Source organism: Carassius gibelio, chromosome B23, assembly GCF_023724105.1.
Source record: "Carassius gibelio isolate Cgi1373 ecotype wild population from Czech Republic chromosome B23, carGib1.2-hapl.c, whole genome shotgun sequence".
NCBI lineage: Eukaryota > Metazoa > Chordata > Actinopteri > Cypriniformes > Cyprinidae > Carassius > Carassius gibelio.
Genome location: NC_068418.1, coordinates 17,319,090 through 17,340,679, shown reverse-complemented (window position 1 = coordinate 17,340,679; position 21,590 = coordinate 17,319,090). Strand labels below are relative to the sequence as shown.

Below are 21,590 nucleotides of genomic sequence, written 5' to 3'. Positions count from 1 at the left end.
ATTCTATATAAGTAGAAAGATTAGTTTGCAGAACTCTAAAAAGGATATTATCTTAATCACCACGTTAATTCACGCATTATGGCTTCATCATCCACGGTGTTGTCGGCGGAGGGATATCTGGGACTGGGACTGCGCCCTGTGCCATTCAGATGGAAGATGGGGAAATGAATAAGTGCCACCGAGCGTAGTAAATTGTATTCAGTAACATTTACCAGGGTGTGAGCGTTGATATTTTTACTGAATTTATATTTACGGCTTAATTATAAGTCTTTGTTCATGACGTTCTCAGCAATATTGATCATCTCGGTTTAGGGAGTTGCACTATATTATTTCGCGAATGTCTCCGCACCGCTGGAGCTCGTGCTGTGGTCAGGGCCATCTTTGGTCGTTCTCGCCGGTCGCACCACAGTCAGTGATCAATTGTGATACGTGTCAAATTATTTGAGCGATAATTGTTTCCAAAGAGGTCGTTTTGCCGCTAATAGGACAAAAGACTCGTTCTGCATAAACATTTCGTTGCATCAACACCGTTTTACTGAAATTTGGCTAAAGACGGGAGATCCACTGTAATACAACATGGATGAGGAATATGATGTTATCGTATTGGGCACCGGACTCACAGTGAGTAGCGCATTTGGGTCACTGATGACCCGCTCGCTTTGGAGACAGATTAATGTTGCCGAGGGATGCTCGGATGCTTAGAGATGTGGCTGTACGAATAGATGCTTTGCGTTAGACTGAACCCGATGGCCTATTGCTGACGCATCCTTTGGATCAGTAGCCTACTGTGCTGTGTCTGTTTAGTGAGCCAGTATTTCTCGCATTTTCTGCATGAATACGAGTGTAATCCATCACAAATCCAACTTCCCCCGAATTTTCAAAGCCATTGAGGCTGCATAGTTAAATTGACATGAAAGCAGTTATTAAAAAGTAATGAATGATTCTTCTCACAGTGTCTGGTTCTAAGGAGTGGCATCAGGTATCCCATTCGCTCGGGCGTCGAAATAGGGGAAATATATGTATTCATTGAGGATATTTCGCCTTTTGTGGTATGCCAACGTAAAAGCTGTATTGTAGCCTATTTAAGTGATGTTAGGTCACTGTCTGCCTGTAATTCTGGTATAAGGTGAGTATTTATTTTTGTTATTGTTATTCTAAAGAGCTCTCTTTTACAAACGTGGGAGCTAGACATATGTTACATGCGTGCAAATAACAATATTAATAATAATAATAATAATAATAATAACACAAAAAAGGGGTTTTTATCAAACGTTTTCTCTATTTTCCTCATGGAGGATAGTGGCTGGGCTGCGGCTCATAATGTGGGCTGGGCGTAGCGATGTTCGATTCGTGAAGGAATTGTTCTTGTGAGTCGGTTCATTTCAGTGAATCGATCTGAGAGGTTCTTCGGTCGTTGACTCATTAATAGCCGAATAGTAGACATTTTATAAATACCTCCAGGAAATGTAGTTATGACTTAATTATATGGAAGTTTTACATACATTTACATTTAACATTTGGATGTAGAACTCTTAACTATAAGATGTAAACTAATTAAAGTATTGCTTAATGTAGCCTAACTAAATTATATTTAGGTTCTAAATTATTACTGTTTTATGTCATGGCTGCAACAAACGTAATTGGAACACACACAATTACAATAAAAAGATGTTAATCAACCTCCAAAACATTTAATAGGCCACGCTAGGATGTCAGAATGAGGTAGACGAATCAAAAGAATTCGTTTTCAAAGCGCTCCATGAACTGTTCAAAAGAACCGATTCGCGGAAATGAATCGCACTTTCCATCATAGTTGGGTGGGGTAACTCGCATCCATCCCAATGTTTAACACGGAAGTCAAGGCAATGGATAGATACCCGATGCCATGTCAACAGATGAAAAATAATAATAATTATAATTATATCCAAGACTGATTATTTCAAATAAATTATGTTTATTTGTGTAGGAATGTATTCTCTCTGGGATCATGTCTGTGAATGGGAAGAAAGTTTTGCATATGGACAGAAATCCATACTACGGAGGTGAAAGTTCCTCCATCACACCCCTGGAGGAGGTTAGGATGCTTCACATGTACCACTGTCACTACTCCAATCTCATGTCTGCTTGATATTGCCCGTTTACTATAACTGTATAACTGCCAGAATAAATATTGCTATTTGTGTTAATGTATTTAACACATTAATGTTTTATTTGACTATTAATGTTTATATAAATACATTTCTTTAATAAAAATAAAACATTTCCGCATGCACTCACATTTTACATGCTTTTCTCTCAGCTCTATAAGAGATTTGGGATTTCAGACAGCCCCCCAGAGTCAATGGGCCGGGGAAGAGACTGGAATGTGGATCTTATTCCTAAATTTTTAATGGCCAATGGTAAAAACTTAAGTAACATGTTAGTTGGTGTGATAATATTGCTCAAAACATGTTTTTGGATTAGATTGTTGTCCTTAAAGTCATGCAAGTCTGTAATTTTGTTCCACTGTAATAATGTTCCACTGCATTTTGTCATTGTTTTCTTCCTTAAGGTCAGTTAGTTAAGATGCTTCTATACACGGAAGTGACCAGATATCTTGACTTCAAAGTGGTCGAGGGAAGCTTCGTGTATAAAGGAGGGAAAATCTACAAAGTGCCCTCTACTGAGACAGAGGCACTGGCTTCAAGTATGTCCAGCTAGTGTTTTATTGTCTCTAGGACTAAGTCAGGAATGATTGTTTTTGATAAAATTGCTGATTAATTTAGTTGCCCCTTGACATGTGTTGCTTAGACCTAATGGGAATGTTTGAGAAGAGACGTTTCCGCAAGTTCCTAGTTTTCGTGGCCAACTTTGATGAGAACGACCCGAAGACTTTTGAAGGAGTTGATCCCAAACTCACAACGATGGGAGATGTGTACAAGAAGTTTGACCTGGGTCAGGACGTGGTCGACTTCACGGGACATGCCCTGGCCCTCTACAGGACAGACGAGTAAGTGTTGCTCGTGTTACAAAACCCCAAGTGTCTTATCATTGCTCTCATCTTTAAACATACAATTGAAGACAAGTCACTGTAGGAAAAAAAAACATTGTGTTACATGTTTATTTTATTACATTTATTTATATGCATCTGTATATTTCAATTACAGTTTTTTTTTTCTCAGAATGAGTTTTATATATTTTTTCACTTCATTAGCACTTAAATTCATCTAACTTTCAGATTGTATTCCTATCCATATACTGATGATTTTTACAGGAGGGTTTGTTTATATGTTATTATAAAGATTTATTTCTGGCTGCTGACAGTATTTTTTAATGTATGGAATAAAAAAAATAAATGTCTTATAGATATTCAGGTGTCAGCGAAATGAAACTGTATCCAATGTTGTGGAAATGTATGCAAATCAGTGCATATTTAATCAGATAATGCCTCATTTGCATATTCAAACACAACACCTTAGAAATCTTGTACAAAACGACTGTCGTTATACACTGTGATTAATCAGCTGAGGAAGTACTCCGATGTCTATTAGATGTCTATTCACATGTGCTGTCTTGCTTTTCACATGCTTTTTCATTGGTGGTAAATGGACTAAAGTGAATTGAATTCCTCCTAGTTACCTTGAGCAGCCGTGTCTGGAGACCATCAATAGGATCAAGCTCTACAGTGAGTCTCTGGCACGCTACGGGAAGAGCCCATACCTGTACCCTCTGTACGGACTGGGGGAGCTGCCTCAAGGGTTTGCTAGGTCAGCCAATCATCCTGGTAATCATGTGTTGAGCGTCAATGTGTTATAAACATGGTCCTTTTCCCTTGTGAACTTACAGGTTAAGTGCAATTTATGGAGGAACCTACATGCTGAACAAACCAGTGGATGAGATAGTGATGGAGGGAGGACACGTGGTGGGCGTGAAGTCTGAGGGAGAGGTAAATCTTTTAGACAAGCGTCGTTTGCAGTGTGACGTAACTAAAAATAATAATTATTTATATAAATTATTAACAATTAAACAGATTTATTACAAAAGGACAATGCATGGAATTTTCTTTGAGACAGAGCTAACATTTATATTTGGTTAATTTCATCAAGCATGCATCATGAGAATAAACCTTTTTTTTTGGTTTTCATGCATAAGTTTATGCGTGAAGTCTGGCTTGCCTCAGTAATCCTGCTTTTTCCAGGTTGCCCGTTGCAAGCAGCTCATCTGCGACCCTAGCTACATCCCGGACCGCGTGCACAAAGTCGGCCAGGTGATCCGGGTCATCTGCGTCCTCAGCCATCCCATTAAAAACACTAATGATGCCAATTCCTGCCAGATCATCATCCCTCAGAACCAGGTTAACCGCAAATCAGGTGAGTGACAATATATCAATATTTGCAGGATAAGCCGACACTAGTCTATTAGTCTCTCTCTCTCTCTCTCTCTCTCTCTCTCTCTCTCTCTCTCTCTCAGTGGAAGAGCATTGTGTTAGCAGTGCAAAAGGTCGTGGGTTCATACTGGTAAAAAAAGATGTATATTATGAATTAAATTCTGTGCATCAGTACTTGTGTGTAGTCATCACTAGAGGGCGCTGCTTGCTTTCATTTAAAAAATGAGATAAGCTACAAAAGATTGTAAAGAAAAGTTAGTGTACAATTTATTCCTGTTTGCCTCTAGATATCTATGTTTGCATGATCTCCTACGCCCATAATGTGGCGGCTCAGGGGAAGTACATCGCTATTGTGAGCACCACTGTGGAAACCTCTGACCCTGAAGCTGAAATCGAACCTGCTCTCGAACTCCTGGAGCCCATTGACCAAAAGTAAGTTTACTCTCAGTTTTCGGCGTTCTATGCCCTGTTTATTTGGCTCAGTTTTAGTGAAGAACTTTAATAATGGAAATACCAAGTAGCATGGTTCAGAAGATAAAAAAAAATACACTCTTCAGACCACTTTCATACTTTTATCTGCAAAGCCACATGGCCACAGCTAAATTCATGGACTACAGCTAAATCTATTAAACAAACATATAGATCATACTACATGAATGCACATTTTTGTATTTTGTCATTTTTACAGGTTTGTGGCCATCAGTGACATGTATGAACCCACAGATGATGGTACAGAGAGCCAGGTCAGCTTCCCACAGTCATTTTAATATAATATTTCTGCTATTGTAGTATTTATTATTATTATTTAGAATTACTTTTGATTTCTTCACTCAGTTTTATTTTAGTTTTAGCCATTTTATTTTGTGCTTTTTCTTTTTTTATCATTATATATATATATATATATATATATATATATACTTTTAGTAAAGTTTTGATTTAAGCTAAAATAATATTAAATATAAGTATTAACTTCAGTGTACTTTATTCAGTAGTTTAAAATTATTTTAATAGTTTAATTTTTTAAATCTTTCTATTCAGCTTTATTTTCGTTTCAGTTTTAGGTCTAATTTTAGTACTTTATCTTAGTACATCGTACATCTAACTATTTATATGGAACTTTATTTCAGCTTCATTTCAATTGAACTATTTGAATAGTTTTAGTTAACAACAACTGGCTTCCAAGTAATTTCTTTAAATAAGGCACGGCTGGGCAGTATATAAAAAAACTTTTTTCTTTCAGGTTTTTGCATCGCGCTCCTACGATGCCACCACTCATTTTGAAACAACTTGTAACGACATCAAGGACATCTACAAGCGCATGACAGGCAGCGACTTCGACTTTGAGAACATGAAGCGTAAACAGAACGACGTCTTCGGCGAGGACGAGCAGTGAGGGGTGGAGGAGTGACGGAGGAGTGGAGAGGCAATGATCAGGTGGAGGGAGAGATGAGGCGAGCTGAACGGGATTTACCTGGCTGGGTTCAGAGGTCACGCAGAACAGAATCAACAACACTGTAAAACTCTTTCAGCCGACCTTATCTTTCCCAGAGTGCTCTTTGCTCATTGTCTCCACACCCCTCCGGTGTCTCTGTTCGGATACTTACAGTTCAGCACACAGACACACAAACGCTCTATCGCTCACATTCCACAACTCTGCACTACAAACTGGGCTCACACCAACATGCTATTTAGATTCTTACACAAGCAGTATGTATCGTTTGCGCAAAATATCCTGTTGAAGTGAAGCGTGTCTTTGTTCTCTGAATATCGTCTTTGACTGAAGCCCATACATGTGAACGATTCCTTGAATATTGAAGGAGAATATTATATTAAAACGATTTCTCATCAACTTTCGTGAAGTACCCCCAACTGTCCTCAGACTGTTAGTTTAGCATACTGTCGTCACTTTGACATTTAACAGCTTCATGTGAACACTACAGCAGCTTTCCTGTACTTCAGGAAAGGGTCACTGACAAACTTATTGTAAGATCACCATTAAACACTAGAGTTTGACACCTGGAAAAAGGATGTAATATAATATTTAAAACACAAAGTTGTACAAAAGTAAATCTGACTTCGCTAGATCTAGCAATCAAAACCTGAGCTGACAGTTTCACATCATTGCACTTCCTATTCACGATCTTTCCGCTCTTTTAACGCACTGGTCTTTTTTTATTATTATTGTTAGATTTGTTTTTTTTACTAAATTGAATGAGATGTATAATATGCAGTATAGAAGCAAACTGTAAGCCATTAACTTAAATTACAGTCTTTGTGCTAACTCTTAAAAATGTTGTATGACCTCACAATTCCTGACCTTATTCTACGTTCCTGCTGTCATTCATTTTGTTTGTAGTGAAAACGGATATGGACATCTGTTATCGAATGAAAATGTGTGCAAACATGAGTCGATCTCTTGGTCTGTTACTGGAAATGAGTCTTAAGAACGTGGAAGCAATGTTCACTCCCACAGCGGCAGAAGAAATCGATCATGTGAATTTAATGAGTATCAGATCCTTTGGTATTTGATAGTAGCCATATCCGTTGATATTCTGGCTCTTGTAAACCAGGCTGATTCCAATCTACTAAATACACATGCTCTAACTTTGAATTATGAACACTACGCCTCTTTTTATGTACTGTAAAGATTCTCACTGCATCATGCAATCATTCTGCATCTTTGATTTCTGTTTTATCTGTGATTGACACGTGTAGTCTCTGCATTTTCTCTTGGCTGTTAGAAACCACAAGAAGACAAACTTTGTATTGAACAATGACTGGTCGTTTTCACCATTACTTATATCTCTAACCATGCTCGTTTCGGTTTTCAAATGATTTGCATTGGCATCAATAGTTAGTCTGGAGCAGATGATAATGGTGTGCTGTTTGAACGCTCACTGTACAGCTTTCAGTGTAGAATATACAAGCATTCTCATGTTTTCCATACTCACCTTTGCTGAGAAAAAGCCTTTGACTGTAGCCCCCCCCCCCCCCCCCCCATTCATTTTTATGTAAAACAAGTGTGACATTTTCATTACATTCTTGAATTTTATTGGGCCAAAGTCACTTATGGCCTTATAGACTCACATAGAAACATACAGGTCTTGAACTCTTTTCCTTCCAGTGCACAAATTAGATTGTGAACTAATGAAGCTGGAATCAAATAGAATTACGCTGCATTGCTAAATTGGTTATGTTTTGCACCTCTCCAGCATATTGTTGCATATGTTTGGATTAACTGTTTGTACTGTATTTATTTTCATTTTGTCTTTCATTTTCAACGTTGAAACAACTAAACATCTTAAAAAAAAAAAAAAAAACTGACACACAAACTCGACAATTTTAAATTTCATCTCGTGTTTGAGCAGTCTTGTGCAACAAAAACAGAAATAAATATGAATAAAATGAAACTCAATAATTCTTTGGTTACGTCTGGTTATTGGCACATGAAGAAACATTTCCTTAAAGTAAAGCATTCAATATTAATTTCTAATATACAATATTATAATCATTTTACACAATTCCTGTATTATATTATATTAAATAAAGGCATATATAGAGATTTACTGATAAAAAACACTGCAGCAAGATTTTTTTTTATGTTTTTGAAAGAAAACTTGTTCACCAAGGAAACATTTAATAAAAATAAAAAAAATTGTATATATATATATATATATATAGTTAGTTCAAATGCAAATATTTGGACCAGTCAATGCTTCATAATCATCCTTCAGTTCATCACAGCTTGTGTATATTCCTATTCTCTCCCCCATCAGTTGTTTTTTCACTGTCAAATAGAAGAAAATTCAAGTTCCAGTGTCTTTTCTGTACCTTTTTGAACTCTGTAGTTGTGGAGACATGGTATGAAGGTTATCTATTGGCGATCCACAACATAGCTCTCATAGGAATGGCCCAGGAGTCTCTCTACATCCACCTTTGGTACCACCCAACATTGAGCTGAGTGCCGCTTCCTGGATGAGTCCTTCAGAATCTTGTCTTGTAGAGTGACAGGAAAATGCTCGTCTCCTTTCTTTAGCAAACCCATGGCCAGTGAAGTGTTCTTATTTGTTTGTGCATGATGGAAACCAGCCTGATCCCTTGAAATCCTTTTGACCTCCATAAAGGCATGTTGAAACTGGCCTGGAAATAGATACCCATACAAGAGCTTAAAAATGTCCGAAATGTGGCTGAAAAACCATTTGACATCTCAGTGAATAAGATCGGAAAAAATGATGTTACCTACCCAACAGCCCTTGAGTGAGATGAGAAAGCCCCTTTCCGTCTGCAATATAGAAGCCCAGGTGCTCCATTTGGAAGTATTTGGGATGGGTGTAGTGATGGAAGAGAATGAGGAACTGCACACCAACCCCGAGCTCAATCCGACAGCTGTGGTGTTCTTCAACCATAATTTTCATGCCATGCCGCTCCACAGAACCTCTCTGATTGGTGGGCAGCATCTCAATTTCCTTCCCATTCACTTTCACTTGTACGGAGTCCAGTGTTAATGTGATCATAATGGCACCTTTGGCTGCAGTAATAGAAATCCTGTCGAAGAAGGTACGAGTACAATTCTCCAGCCCCTCTTTAGAAGGAGCCAGCATTAAATGCCCATCCACAATAATGCCTAAAACAGGAACAAGAGACATCAATCATGTTAAAAGAGAATCTAAACAATAAGCTATACAGTGGATGTAAAACCATAAAACCTTTGTCTGGGTCCACAAGAAGCCGTAGTACATCATCAGCCCTGCCATCGATGGTAAAACACAAGTTCTGATGGAGCTTTGGGAGCTGAACAACAAAATGTGGGTCTCCATCCACTTTAAGAGACAAAATACTCATGTTAATGAGATTATAATCTTATATTTAACTTTACATGTGCAAAAATTTCTCAAGGAAAAACTGAATATTTCATAAGAATATTTCTATCCTTGAGACATACCTGAGGAGGAGAACACTCTAACTGAACTTAAACTGGGTTGGTTATCTGGGTCTGTTGAAATTGAAGGCATACTGAAGTAAAATGTGCTTATTACAAGTTAATAATAGTAGATGCACACTGCATTTCTGAATGTTTTTGTATTGCACAAACACAGATTATGAATTGATAAATGAAGGATGTGTTTACCAGACACTTCAGCATCAGAATCTGAAAGAAAAATTAATACATTAAAAAAAACTACATAATTCCTGGTAGCTAAAAAAAAAAAAAAAAAAAAAAAAAAAAAAAAAATAGACCTAGCTAAAATTTGTGATGCTTTTAACTCACATGACTCATAATGGATGTTGTAGTCATAGTCGTGGTCATATGTTGTATCATAATCTGCACACACACACACACAAACACACACACACACAAAAACATGCAGCTTTGGCTTGATTTGACTCATGTTTTGGAAGTTATTGTTTATATTTTGAAACATTATCAAACTGATTTAGCCTTTGAAAATGTGTAACTTACCTTTAATAAGTTCAATATCTGTATAAAAGATTAAGAGAAACACAATCAAGGAAGATACAACTTAACCCTAATATCACCCTGGCCGTAGGTGTCCACTCGGCTTTATAGCTGCAACTTAGTTTTTCTTCCTGTTAATAACATAAACCTGAATGTTTACCAACATTTTGGCACTCTTAGTATTTGCTCTGCTTTCATTTCCACAACAAGATGTGTTTTCATTTGCCTGTAAGTGCACTGCAAAGTGGACTTCAGTGTGTATATTGCCATCTTTAGTGAGATTCTAATACTTATTATGTACATGTTACGTTCGAAGGGCACAGCAAACAGAATACGAAATAAAGGGACATCAACACCTCACTTCAAAAGTAAGTGTAGAGGTAAATTTACCCACCAATCACTGCACATCACTCCAGTACTTAAATCAGCAATATCAAACCAATAGCAGTGCAATATGGCAGTATATTGGCACGGCTGTGATTCGGCCATAGGCAATCACAGACATATCGCACAGCTAGGAATGTGAGATCACATTTATACAACAGTTGAAGTGCTTAAATACACAAGACCAAACATACAGCATTAAAGTTACATAAATTATAAAGTGATAAGGTTTTCCCCTCAACCAAAACTATTTGTTCTGGAACATATAATAGATTAATGAGACCAAAGATTGTCTGTAAGATGTACCCAAAACAAATTCAATCTCATGTTTAACCACTACAGAGGCATCAAAGCCAGTGGCAAATTCCAGAAGAGTTGGCTGAGGTAAGGCGGCTCTTGCCAGGTTCATAAGCTCTAAACGGACGCTGACAAACTGGAGAACATATCTTTGAAAATGTTGAAGCAAATAGTCAAATAAATTTTTATATTTGAAGTCTACTCAAGTATGTTCTTGGCTAAAAAAACTCTTAAAACTACATTCAAAAACATAAAATTATAGTGTGAGAAATACTGCAAGTGGTGTGATACAAACGGTTGGCACTCTGTAATCACTAGAATGATCGCACTCTTCTCAGCCAATCAGATTCGAGAACCAGAAAGAACTGTTGCATGAGGTAACATGAAAAGGAGTTTCCACCATTATTATTCAGTTTAATTAGTTCCAGGTATGGTTTGTACACAATTGTGTGCAAGACATGACAGATCAAAAACACATTTTATCGAGTGAAGTTAACAAACAGATGTCATTGGAAGAGAAGTGAACACAGAATACAGACTCTGTCAATTGGTATGTAGCTATAGAAAATTCATTGAAGATGAATGTTCAGCACTACTTAGTTAATCTGACCTTGTGGACACATACGGTGTCTAAACCAAAGAAGTAGAATGAAGATAAAATGGACTGCATTACCTTTCGTCTGAATCTGGATGGATGAGGACACATCTGATGGACAGAGAAGAATGTAAAAATAGAGGACACAAAAACAACTGTTACATTCAATGGCACTTTGGTTATCCTATGTTATGTAACATTCAAAGAACAAAAAAACTATCAAATATCTGCAAAATTGTGGCTAGAGATTTCAGCTGCTGCTCCTTAGAAGGGACTCACCCAGAAAACGAGAGGCTTCATACAGCTTCGGAGCATCTGTCATTCCTGGCATTGGCAGAAACGAAGGAGCCATCAGTGTGGCCACTTCCAGTTCAACCTGAATGTCTGAATTAGCATCTGTGGTAGATGCTGTAGCGGTTAATGTTTGTTTGCCCTGCTCAAGCGTTGTGAGTCCTGAGGTAGTAGAGTTCTCAACATCTGAGGAAGAGTCTTTCACCACAGATGGTGCAGTTTTGACTAAGGTGGCTAGCGTTATGCTTTTGACTGGTGGAGTGGAAGAAGTGGTTTTTGCTGTACTGACAGGTGTGTTGGAAATCTTAGCCGAGGCTGGTGTGGTTTTGATGGTGCTTGGAGGTGAGGAGGATGGCTTGCTGGAAATTGGGGTAGAGGTGGCCTTAAGTGGTCCTGTAGTGGTCTTCTTAGGTGATGGAGAAGGGATTGTTTTGTTAAGGGAAACAGAAGTGTTTGGAGGTCGACCTGTGGTGTGAAGCCCTGAGGGTGGTGGATGTGCTCGTACAGATTTGGTGACAGAAGGTTTGTTTGTTTTTGGAGGTGAGAGCGAGCTGGTTTTTTTGTTTCCTGCTGCAGATGTGGATGATATTTTTGGTGCAGCGTGAGAGGTCTGATTCGTCACGTTTGTAGAACCCACTACGGTACTGGTTGACGTCTTGCTGGTAGTAGCCATGACAGAAGGGCTAATAGTGGGATCAGGTTCATCGATATCTGGTTTGATCACAACCAACGATGTGACCGGTGTTACAAAATTGTACTTCAGCGAAAGATTGGTGGCTTTATCTACTAGAAGTCGCTGTAGGAACACATCCGAGGTGTTAATTTTAGCCAAGAGCAACTCTTTGATTGTGAAATAAGCCCAGAGACGATGCACAAAGCTAGGAATGCCCTCCAGTGCCTGTGCACAGCCCAGAGACTGTTCTGTGCCATTTACAACTGCTTTGGCCAATGGCAGCTCATTCTCCACTCTGACTTTCTGTTTTGAATCGTTTGCTGTTAGTGTAACCTTTAGATCCTGTACACCTGGCTTAAGGCGACCCGTGACTACCAATTCAGAGCCCTGGAAGTAGTTGGGGAACAGAGAGCGAGTGATATCATACACCTGATCGTCTAGATAGGACAGCTGGATATCTGAAAGCAGAGGGCTAGCGACTTCATCATAGAAGCCTTTCAACTGGACAGCTGCATCATCGTCCTCATATACCTGAAAGACAACAAACAAATTAAAATATTTATCATCATTTCATTTACAAATAATTTAATGTAAATCATTTAAATAAAATATTCTTATTATACAGTTCCAGTCCTCAAACAGATTGGCTGAATGTCATTCCAGGAGCACTGATATACAGTCCAACAGCATTGGGAAATTTTTGACTGTTTGTAATTGCTTAAAGAGATAGTTCACCCAAAAATGTCTTCCTAGGTGTATATGACTTTCTTCTTTCAGACAAATACAAATGGAGTTTTATATATATATATAAAAAAATCCTGGCTTTATCTTTCATTTACCCCCAAAACGTTGTGAAGAACTTTTTTATGATGAATGAATACACACTTTTTCTTGGCCTTCTAAATCTCAACCACCAATCACTGCAATGATAAAGCTTGTAAGAGCCAGGACATTTTTGTAATATAACTCCAACTGTATTTATCTGAAAGAAGAATATACACCTTTTAATGGCTTGAAGGGGGAGTAAATCACGGGGTAGTTTTAATTTTTGGGTGAACTATGTCTTTAATTGAATTTGTGTGTTCCAGGAATGCTGGAGACTTTTAACTTTTTTTTTCTTGTATAGGCATACTCATAGAAGGCCACTTACCATCCGAGCCACACCCCGGTTCTCCAATGCCAGCCTTCTCAACATTGGAAAATCAGCATCATCTCCAAAGGCCAGGCCAAATAACGAAGCTAAACCCAAAGCATTCTGTGCATTGTGCAGAATCACATCTGGCTCTGTCTCCCCAATAGTGGCTTCTCCATCAGTTAGGAAGATGATCATAGGAACACGGTGAGACGAAGGCACACGGCCAGTGGATGAAGACGGGTGTGAGGATGGATTTAGCAAGTGGGCCGCAGACAGTAGAGCTGCATTGATGTTTGTCCCTGGTTTAAGGAGAAAAGATGTATTGCAGTATTTCTTGCATAACTGAATCTCCACTGTGGCTGTTTAATCTCAAGATTCATAGCAACATAAATTGCATGAAAACATTTATCCGCGAGTTTCCAGTCCAAATTTATTGTGATGAGATAAAATAGTGTACCACAAAATAAGGGCAAAAACATGTCTTTCTATTGATAAAAAAAAAAAACAGCATATAGGAAAATATGATTCACAAACACCGTCATCCTTTGATAACTTAAAAAATAACTATGGGTTACTAGTTTGAATCAGTCACTGAACTCAATTAGTTAATTAGCATTTACTGATTCACTAAATCAATCTGACTCACTGAACATCAAGTTACATTAATAGATGTCTGTCTTGAAATGAAGCAAATGTAATTAAGGTTTATGAAACATACTGTACATACATATATACATATATATATATATATATATATATATATATATATATATATATATATATATATATATATATATATATATATATATATATATAATGCTTATTATGCAAAAAGTATAATTATATATGTAAATTAAATGTGTTAAATCAAAAATCAAATTCTGCAGCAAACCATGTTTTATTTTGAATAATAAAAATACTTTAAGATACAGAAGAAACACCTACAGCCTTCTGCGATTATTTTCCTGACAAATTCCTTAGCATCCCGCACGTTTTGCCGAGTGGCCCGCACAGTGCGGCCTTTCTTCCAGGTGTGGACTTTATCTGAGAAAGTGATGAGATTGAAGTAATCTCCCTCACGTAGGTCACTCAGTATGGTGGTCATTGCTGCCTTGGTCTGATGTAAAAAACAGTGGAGAAATACATTGTTCTTTATCTCCTTCTCAATAAGTTGTGGTGTTGAGATGGCTGACATGCTACCTGCTTAATTTTTGTGCCAATCATAGAGCCGCTGATGTCAATGACAAAGATGACATCTTTAGGAACTACAGGAAGCCCTCGAGGTGCAAAGTAATGAACAAAGTAGCCATCATCAACCTGGAGTAGAAAAAAAAAAAAAAAAAAAAAAAACAAGAGAAAACATTACACAGGGTTACACCAGGACCACTGCTATTCTGGTATCACCAATCAGATGCATTAGTGTGAAGACCTGGATGTCCCCCATGGGGTCTTTGAGCTCTACGTCGTACTGAATGATGAAGTCTGCATTGAGACCTCTGGGGGAGATGTTCTTCTGTTGCTGTATGGTGGGAGTATAGTGCACATGTGCGCAGTAAGGATTCTGCTCAACCTTGGTTGATGGAGGAGGATCTGCATCCACTGAAAGATCAGTGAAAATAAGATTAACCATGTATTTTGTTCATTCTAAAGCACTGATATGACAGAAGTGGTTCTTTTAGTGTACCTTGAGCATTGCTGGTTAGCAGTCGACTGGTTCGCAGTGGCAAGGCTCTGATAAAGCTGATGCCTGTCCGCTCTGATATGCTGACGTCCAGGGAGAAGTTCTGCACAGGTTGGCCAGGCCGTAGACCCAAAGACAGCTCATAACGGCTGAGACGTCGTGATAACAGCTCCTCATAAGTCAGTGAGAATGAGACCTGAGCTCCAGGAGGCACGTTGACCGCTACACGGAACTTCTCGATCTCACGTTCCCTTTGCAATACAATAGAAGTTAATCAGGTTTGGATTTTGATTTTAAGGATAAATATTTATTGTTCAAAACATCTGCAAGTGTATGGGGAAAAACTATAGGGATTTTGTCAACACATTAAATTCCAAAACAGCATGTTTGTTGGGTCAAATGTGAAGAGTGCAATTTTAAGTGGATGGCTGCACACTGGGATCCTGAAAAGCAGGTCCCCGTGGAGAAGGTATTAAACAAAATTTGGACTGACTTGGTAGCAACAAGTCCTGCTGTTTTCCCCTGCTTCTTAGCGGTGTCATAGATCTTCCTGGCATCAGTTCTCCTCTTCACCTGAGCCACATACACCTTACCATTTGAGGTGCTGGATATAAAGATAAATCAAAGCAGAAAACATGAATATTTTGATAATCATACAGTCTTGTTTAAACATCTGTGATATGTTGGTGGCTAAACTACTTCTCACTGGTTTATAAACATCCTATCCTAGCTTTTTTTGTGTGTGTGCAGTCACTTTTTTGTCTATGCACTTTAATTTTTGTTGTCACCTTTACTGAAAACATTTTTGTTCAAAAGGCCTTGAACGGTGCATTTCATTTGGTGTGCGGATTTTTTGCCATTGCGTTTTGTATTTCTTCATTTAAACTCACAAAAACAAGTGGAAATGGTTTGCAGCAAAAATAAAATGTAATTTCCCTAACAAACCATAATTACTCTCGCAATCACATAGCATTTCCAAAATCCCCTTAATGCCCAGTTCAGGAGCATTTCCCCTGCATAAACGCGAAGGAGTTCACCCACACGGCTATCCATACTCTCTTTATGTCTTTACATGAGGGTCAAGCTTAGAAAATGCTAAAGTAAGGTCAGCCCCTATAAGCAAATATATTTAAATAAAAGTCAACAAGAACCAACCAAAATAAACCAACAGCCTTGAAAAAGAGCTTGTTTGAATAAGAGCAGGGTGAATGGACAGTTTAAAGCACAGTGGAAAATGAGGCGCCTGTATGTATGTGTGGCACTGAGAGGTCTGGGATGGCTGTGCATGTGACACTGAACACAGAGCTCTCAGTCACGGTTTAACAAATGCTACTGCATGAAAGAAACACTTTTGCTGCAGCCATTTGAAAGAATACAGAACCTGATATACATATAAATAGTGTCTATGTATTTGTGTGATTCTTTGAGGGTGTATATACATCTGTAATGTACATTGAAACTTGAAGCCCTGCTTTGTTGATGGATACATGTGTGCATTCTTCACGCATGTGTGTGTATTTATACGCACGTAAATGTGTGAGCATGTGTACCTTGGCCGTGTGCCTTGGTAAACTCTGCTGGGTAAAAGGGAGAGTGAACAGAGCCAGTTCTCGTCATTTCTCTATTAGCTTTCTGAGTTTTCTTGACAAAGCCTGCTATTCATCTGGCCTGAACGGTCTTTACTTTTGACCCACGTCCGTTTCCAAATCCTGCCCCTGTGTGCTTTATCAAGCTGTTATGGAGCCTTATTTGTGGGAAATTATATTTCGCATTTCTGGATAAGAGGTTTACAGAACTTTTACTCAGATCAACAAATATGATTGCTAGGTCCTTTTTGTTTGTGTTTTTCTTTTTCTTTTTTTACCCCCATTCCAGTTTCCTTTTCAATTTTTTTCTTCATTTGTACAAAAAAAAAAAAAAAAATTGTACAGCTGATAGAATAGAATTAAGTGAAAGTTACATGGACAGTTCACCTAAAAATTATTCATAATTTTTCATTATTTACTCACTCTCATGTGGGTCCCAAACCGGTATGAATTATGTGTAACACAAAAGTAGAAATTCTAAATAATCTGTTGGTCGCTGTATTCCGTGTAATTACAATCAGTGGGTGTGAAGCTTTCAAGCTTCAAAAAGGATGCAAAAGCACCTTAAAATATGATAAAAATCTATATGAAAAATGGTCTATATGACTTTTTACAAGCCATTCAAAAGCTCTGAGTGACAATCAGACCATATTTAAATTGCCATTCAGTTGATATCTTCCCATTCTTTGAGATTATAACTCAAGAACAGCTGAACCTGGATCAGTGAGATGAACAGATCACTTCAATTTATGAATTAATCATTCAAGGTTTATGACCCAAATCAACTGAATCATTGACAAAAAAAAAAAAAAAAAGGATTTGTTCAGAGTACATTGGACATTGCTACTTTTCTCATGAATGTGCCAAGGATTTTTGTCTCAAATATAAGTGTGCTTGTCACACAAAAAGCTTTCATATGGTTCCAGAAGATTTAGAAAATAGTGTCACTTTTATGATTCTTTTTGTGTAATTTTCACAGCTTGAAAGTTACCATTCATGTAACTACCTTGAAAAGTTCGACTGGGGTAAATAAAAATGTCTCTCACATTTATTAGAAGAACAGAGAATTAAGTCATTTTTGAAACAGCATGTGGGTAAATAAATCTTAACATAACTTTAACATTTAAGTGAAGTAATCTTAATTATTAATTATTTCTGTAAATTAGATCTGAACATGAACAAATCCCTTTTGATCACAAAGCACTTCTTTCCATATGAACAAATCATTAGTGCAATTATAAACCTGCTGTGTCTATTCAGAGAAAACTTCAAACTTGAGCCAAGCGATACTCAGTTTAATTGCAATTTCACTGTTTTTAAAATGATTTGACAGCCGGAATGACAAATACTGTGGTGTAATTTTTGACTCACATGGTGAAGTTGGAAATAAATGCAGATGAAGATAAATCCACCTCAAAGGCCGCCTCTTTAGTAATGTGGAGTTGGTTCCATATGGTGCTTTCTACTGTGGTTACAGCATAGCGAGACACTACAGAACATCGCACATGGTAATCCGTCACCGTCAGCTAAGTGCACAACAAACAACAGAATAAAACATTAATAAGGCAAGCAACATTATTTATTTTTAAAAACTTTACATTTTCTTAATTTCAGCAATAAATACATAAATAAATAAATAAATAAATATATATATATATATATATATATATAAATATATATATATATAGTTGTGCACATGAACATTTTCAGGCTTGCTAGGAAATTTGCTGAAAAAAAAAAAAACAAGCATCCATTTAAAACATGACAGGACTTTATTGAATAATTTGTATAATTAGAATATTAATTTTGATTTCTCAGGACTGATGTCACATCTCAATCGGTTTACTTGAATCTGATTCAGACCACATTGGTCTGGCTACAGAAAAGCCAGTCTATCTGAGCGCTCTTTCATGCACTGCATGCAACAGCATATGCTAAAAGAAGCAGTGTATAGAATTTAAAGACAAGATTAAGTGACGGAAACAGACATTAACTCAATTAGCCAGATCTACAAATGAAAAACTATGAAGACTAAAAGATTGGGTCTGAATGTCTAACAGTAAATATTTAAGATTATAGAATGTCAAAAAAAAAAAAACATAACTTCAAGTACAATTTCAACATCAAGTTTGCTTCCGCTCTGCTCTGTCTCCATTATTCTCATGTGTTTTTATACAAATAAACATCTGGTTTCTAAGGCTTCAAATTCATGTTTGCGCATATTTTTTTTAAATCAAAAGAAACCCATGGGTCCAAAGGCTAGAACACTATTTGGTGCTTTATGGTATTTCACAAACCAAAGCAGAAACATAGCTTTTTCTGTCATACTTACTGCTGGTTTTGCTGTTGAGGTCTGACGTCTCAGTCTCTATAAAGTATAAAATAATATGTGAGGTCTACAGTTATTTTTCTTGATAGCTCCCATCCAGAGTGTATAAGAAACTTTTACATTACATTCAGTAAAAGTATGTCAGATAAAAATATCTACAAATAATTAATTCCAGTTAGCGGTAATATAAATATAAGCATCACAAAACAAACCCTATTCCTTAGTGCTACTCACCTTTACATGCATACAAACTTCGCATTATTCATATAAACTTAATTTCTAATACATTACAAACCACAAATTACCTTTGAAGTAAATATAGTTTGAAATACTCCCAGTATTCTCAGGTGCCAGTGGTTTGGTTTTGAGCTTACATTGAAATATACTGAATCAAAGTTATTCATGAACGGGGTGGAAATGGAACTAAATGTCAGTACTGTACACACAAGGCCACTGGAGGATTTACACATAATTCACTGCTGTGCCAATATATTACACAAACGAAAAGCTAAATATGGAAAAAAGCGTCTTTGCTACTATACATTTCCAGAGCACTCTTTAAACGAATCTGCTGTGACACTTTATTAAATCAAATTTTGATATAATAAAAAAAGCTGCTTAATAATTATGACATGAAAGTCTGTTAATAGGCATAATATGTGAATACAGTAATCATAAAAGGACAACACCTGAATGTTTCCTTCCTTTTCTTTAGGTTTTCCTTATTTGACTAAAAAGCCCAGAAGGAATGCAATAAGAAATTCGTACAGAATAACAATTTAAATATCTCACATAATTTGGGACTTAGTGAGAATCTTTATTACAAGGGTTTAAGATTCCAGTGCAATGCACAATGAAAACTATAAGAACACACAATGTTGCTAACAATAAGACTACTACGATTACCAACAGTATTGTAAACATATAAATGTTATTTAGTCAACCTACCTTCGGTTTTCTTAAATCATTCAAATACAACATTAAAATGTTCTACAGATTGACAAACAATATACAATTCTAAAAATGAAACAACACTCCACTGGTACAGAAATTCTTAAATGCTGTATGGATATTCACTGTGCGTTTTCGCGCGTCTATGACGAGGCGATGTTTTGTGTTTGTGTCGCACAAAATACTATCGTTCACTCAAGACAAACTTCACATTTTACTTAAAGGAAAATGTCACTGAACAATAGGGCAAATCGTGTTTAAGTGTAAAATTATCAACAATAACGCTATTACCAATTACACATACCTGTAGAGGAACTGACTGCGCACATCCAAAAAGAACAACAGTAATTAGGATGAAAAAGACAGTGTGGATAGTCAAATCCAGTTTAACAACCATGCTTGCAGATTGTGTGGGAGAGCCAAAACCACTGTTGCCCGTAAGGCGAGTGCGTAAGCTCTTCCACTAACTTCACATTTTAAGGCACAAAGTTGTTTGTGAAAGGGGCAGTATTGCCCCCTCTCTTCCAAACTGATCCTAAAAAATGATACTGAAGCCACGATAATACCATAAGAGAGATGGATGCTCATTTAGACTGGAAAAATAACTTGGTTATAATGACAAGTGAGTTTCAATCATACGCAGGTATTTGTGGGTTTCAAGGGGAGCATTTTCACGTGTGCATACTGGAAATTTCGCAGAGCCTCCCCACGATTTTGGGGGCACAAAAAAAAAAAAAAAAAAAACCTACCACACAACCATTAACCCGTGAATGTCTAAAATTCCGAAGATTGCTGCCAGAAGCCTTCCAGTCGTCACAACATAAATTGTTCTAAAAGCGCATTACTATCACCATATTCGAAGTATTTGGATACTGCATGTTTACTCCACAAGTCTCAGTTACGTAGAAGGTTTTTGGACAGGCACTCGTGAACATACTAACAAAAAAATAATAATTGTGAGGAGTAAAGGGGCTTGAGAATGGCCTTGTGTGATATTGTGACGAATAATATAGATTTATTTGGTTGCTGTCCATGGTGCTGTTAACTAACTGAATCGTCTTCTGATTCCTGTACTTTACGAATGCATAAAAGGGGTATTAATGCCCAAATCTTTGAACACAATATAAAAATTAAAAAAAAAAACAGTTTGCACGTTCACACATTAGGGGTTTAACCTGTTCTAACTAAACATTTTAAACTAGTTAAAAAAAGGTAAAATTATCTTTAGATGCAACATCAATTTCAACTAAAAACATTAGGCCAATGCCACCATCTTATCAACAAAGTACAAACATACTTGATTTTCACAGTTTAGTTTGAGAAACTAAAGGAAAGTTCAAAAGTCTGAGAGCCTCCAAAGAAATGGCAAAAAAAAAAAGAGTTTTCCAATTGAATACATCAATATAATTTGTATGGAAAATTCATATCAACCATAATATTTGACACGTTACATTAACATTGTTCATTAACATTTGAGTGAAGAGTTGAATTGGAAATAAAAATTAAAAATTACATAATATTTTTTTAGAATAAAAAAAATAAATAACTGATGTGTTCTCAGACTTTTGGATCCCACTTTTGTGTTTGCAGACCTTGATTATCTTAATGGAAACATACGCTCATGTCCTTTGAAATTCCTTCCTTCCACCTTGTTTTCCACTTACACAATCTATGTGTAGATTAACTCTGCAAAAATGGCAAATGTACAATTTTTTTATGATTATAGATGTTCGGGTACAGTCTGTAGTGCTTCTTCTGGCTTTCTTGCGACATTCACATTCTGGAAAGCAAAAAAAATAAATAATAATTATTCACTTTTTAACATTGATCAGCAATTAAAATTC

The 21,590-nt window shown here is 36.9% G+C and overlaps 3 protein-coding genes across 4 annotated transcripts in view; 1 reads left to right on the top strand and 2 right to left on the bottom strand.

The window, feature by feature from the left end:
* Positions 1 to 38: 38 nt before the first annotated feature.
* On the top strand, positions 39 to 7,784 carry gdi1 (GDP dissociation inhibitor 1). Its single transcript, XM_052595075.1, has 11 exons — positions 39 to 621; positions 1,967 to 2,074; positions 2,300 to 2,399; positions 2,552 to 2,686; positions 2,791 to 2,989; positions 3,615 to 3,746; positions 3,826 to 3,925; positions 4,178 to 4,349; positions 4,654 to 4,798; positions 5,055 to 5,109; positions 5,607 to 7,784. Exons 1-11 carry the CDS (start codon positions 577 to 579, stop codon positions 5,757 to 5,759), a joined length of 1,344 nt encoding a protein of 447 aa, XP_052451035.1. The 5' UTR covers positions 39 to 576; the 3' UTR covers positions 5,760 to 7,784.
* On the bottom strand, positions 7,390 to 20,143 carry itih6 (inter-alpha-trypsin inhibitor heavy chain family member 6). The gene is made up of 18 exons (XM_052595098.1): positions 20,051 to 20,143; positions 18,799 to 18,834; positions 17,838 to 17,992; positions 15,374 to 15,484; positions 14,884 to 15,131; positions 14,629 to 14,798; positions 14,400 to 14,516; positions 14,145 to 14,316; positions 13,215 to 13,498; positions 11,380 to 12,595; positions 11,179 to 11,211; positions 9,828 to 9,845; positions 9,636 to 9,689; positions 9,495 to 9,515; positions 9,309 to 9,359; positions 9,073 to 9,186; positions 8,610 to 8,990; positions 7,390 to 8,506 (listed from the first exon to the last, which is right to left on the bottom strand). Exons 1-18 carry the CDS (start codon positions 20,141 to 20,143, stop codon positions 8,241 to 8,243), a joined length of 3,540 nt encoding a protein of 1,179 aa, XP_052451058.1. The 3' UTR covers positions 7,390 to 8,240.
* The window catches only part of LOC128012085 (6-phosphofructo-2-kinase/fructose-2,6-bisphosphatase), a 38,444-nt gene continuing 36,421 nt past the window's right edge, over positions 19,568 to 21,590 (bottom strand). For both annotated transcript variants that reach the window (XM_052595070.1, XM_052595068.1), the window contains exon 15: positions 19,568 to 21,526. In XM_052595070.1, coding sequence (XP_052451030.1) covers positions 21,467 to 21,526 — 60 coding nt within the window. In that variant the 3' untranslated portion in view covers positions 19,568 to 21,466. The remainder of the gene's footprint in view (positions 21,527 to 21,590) is intronic.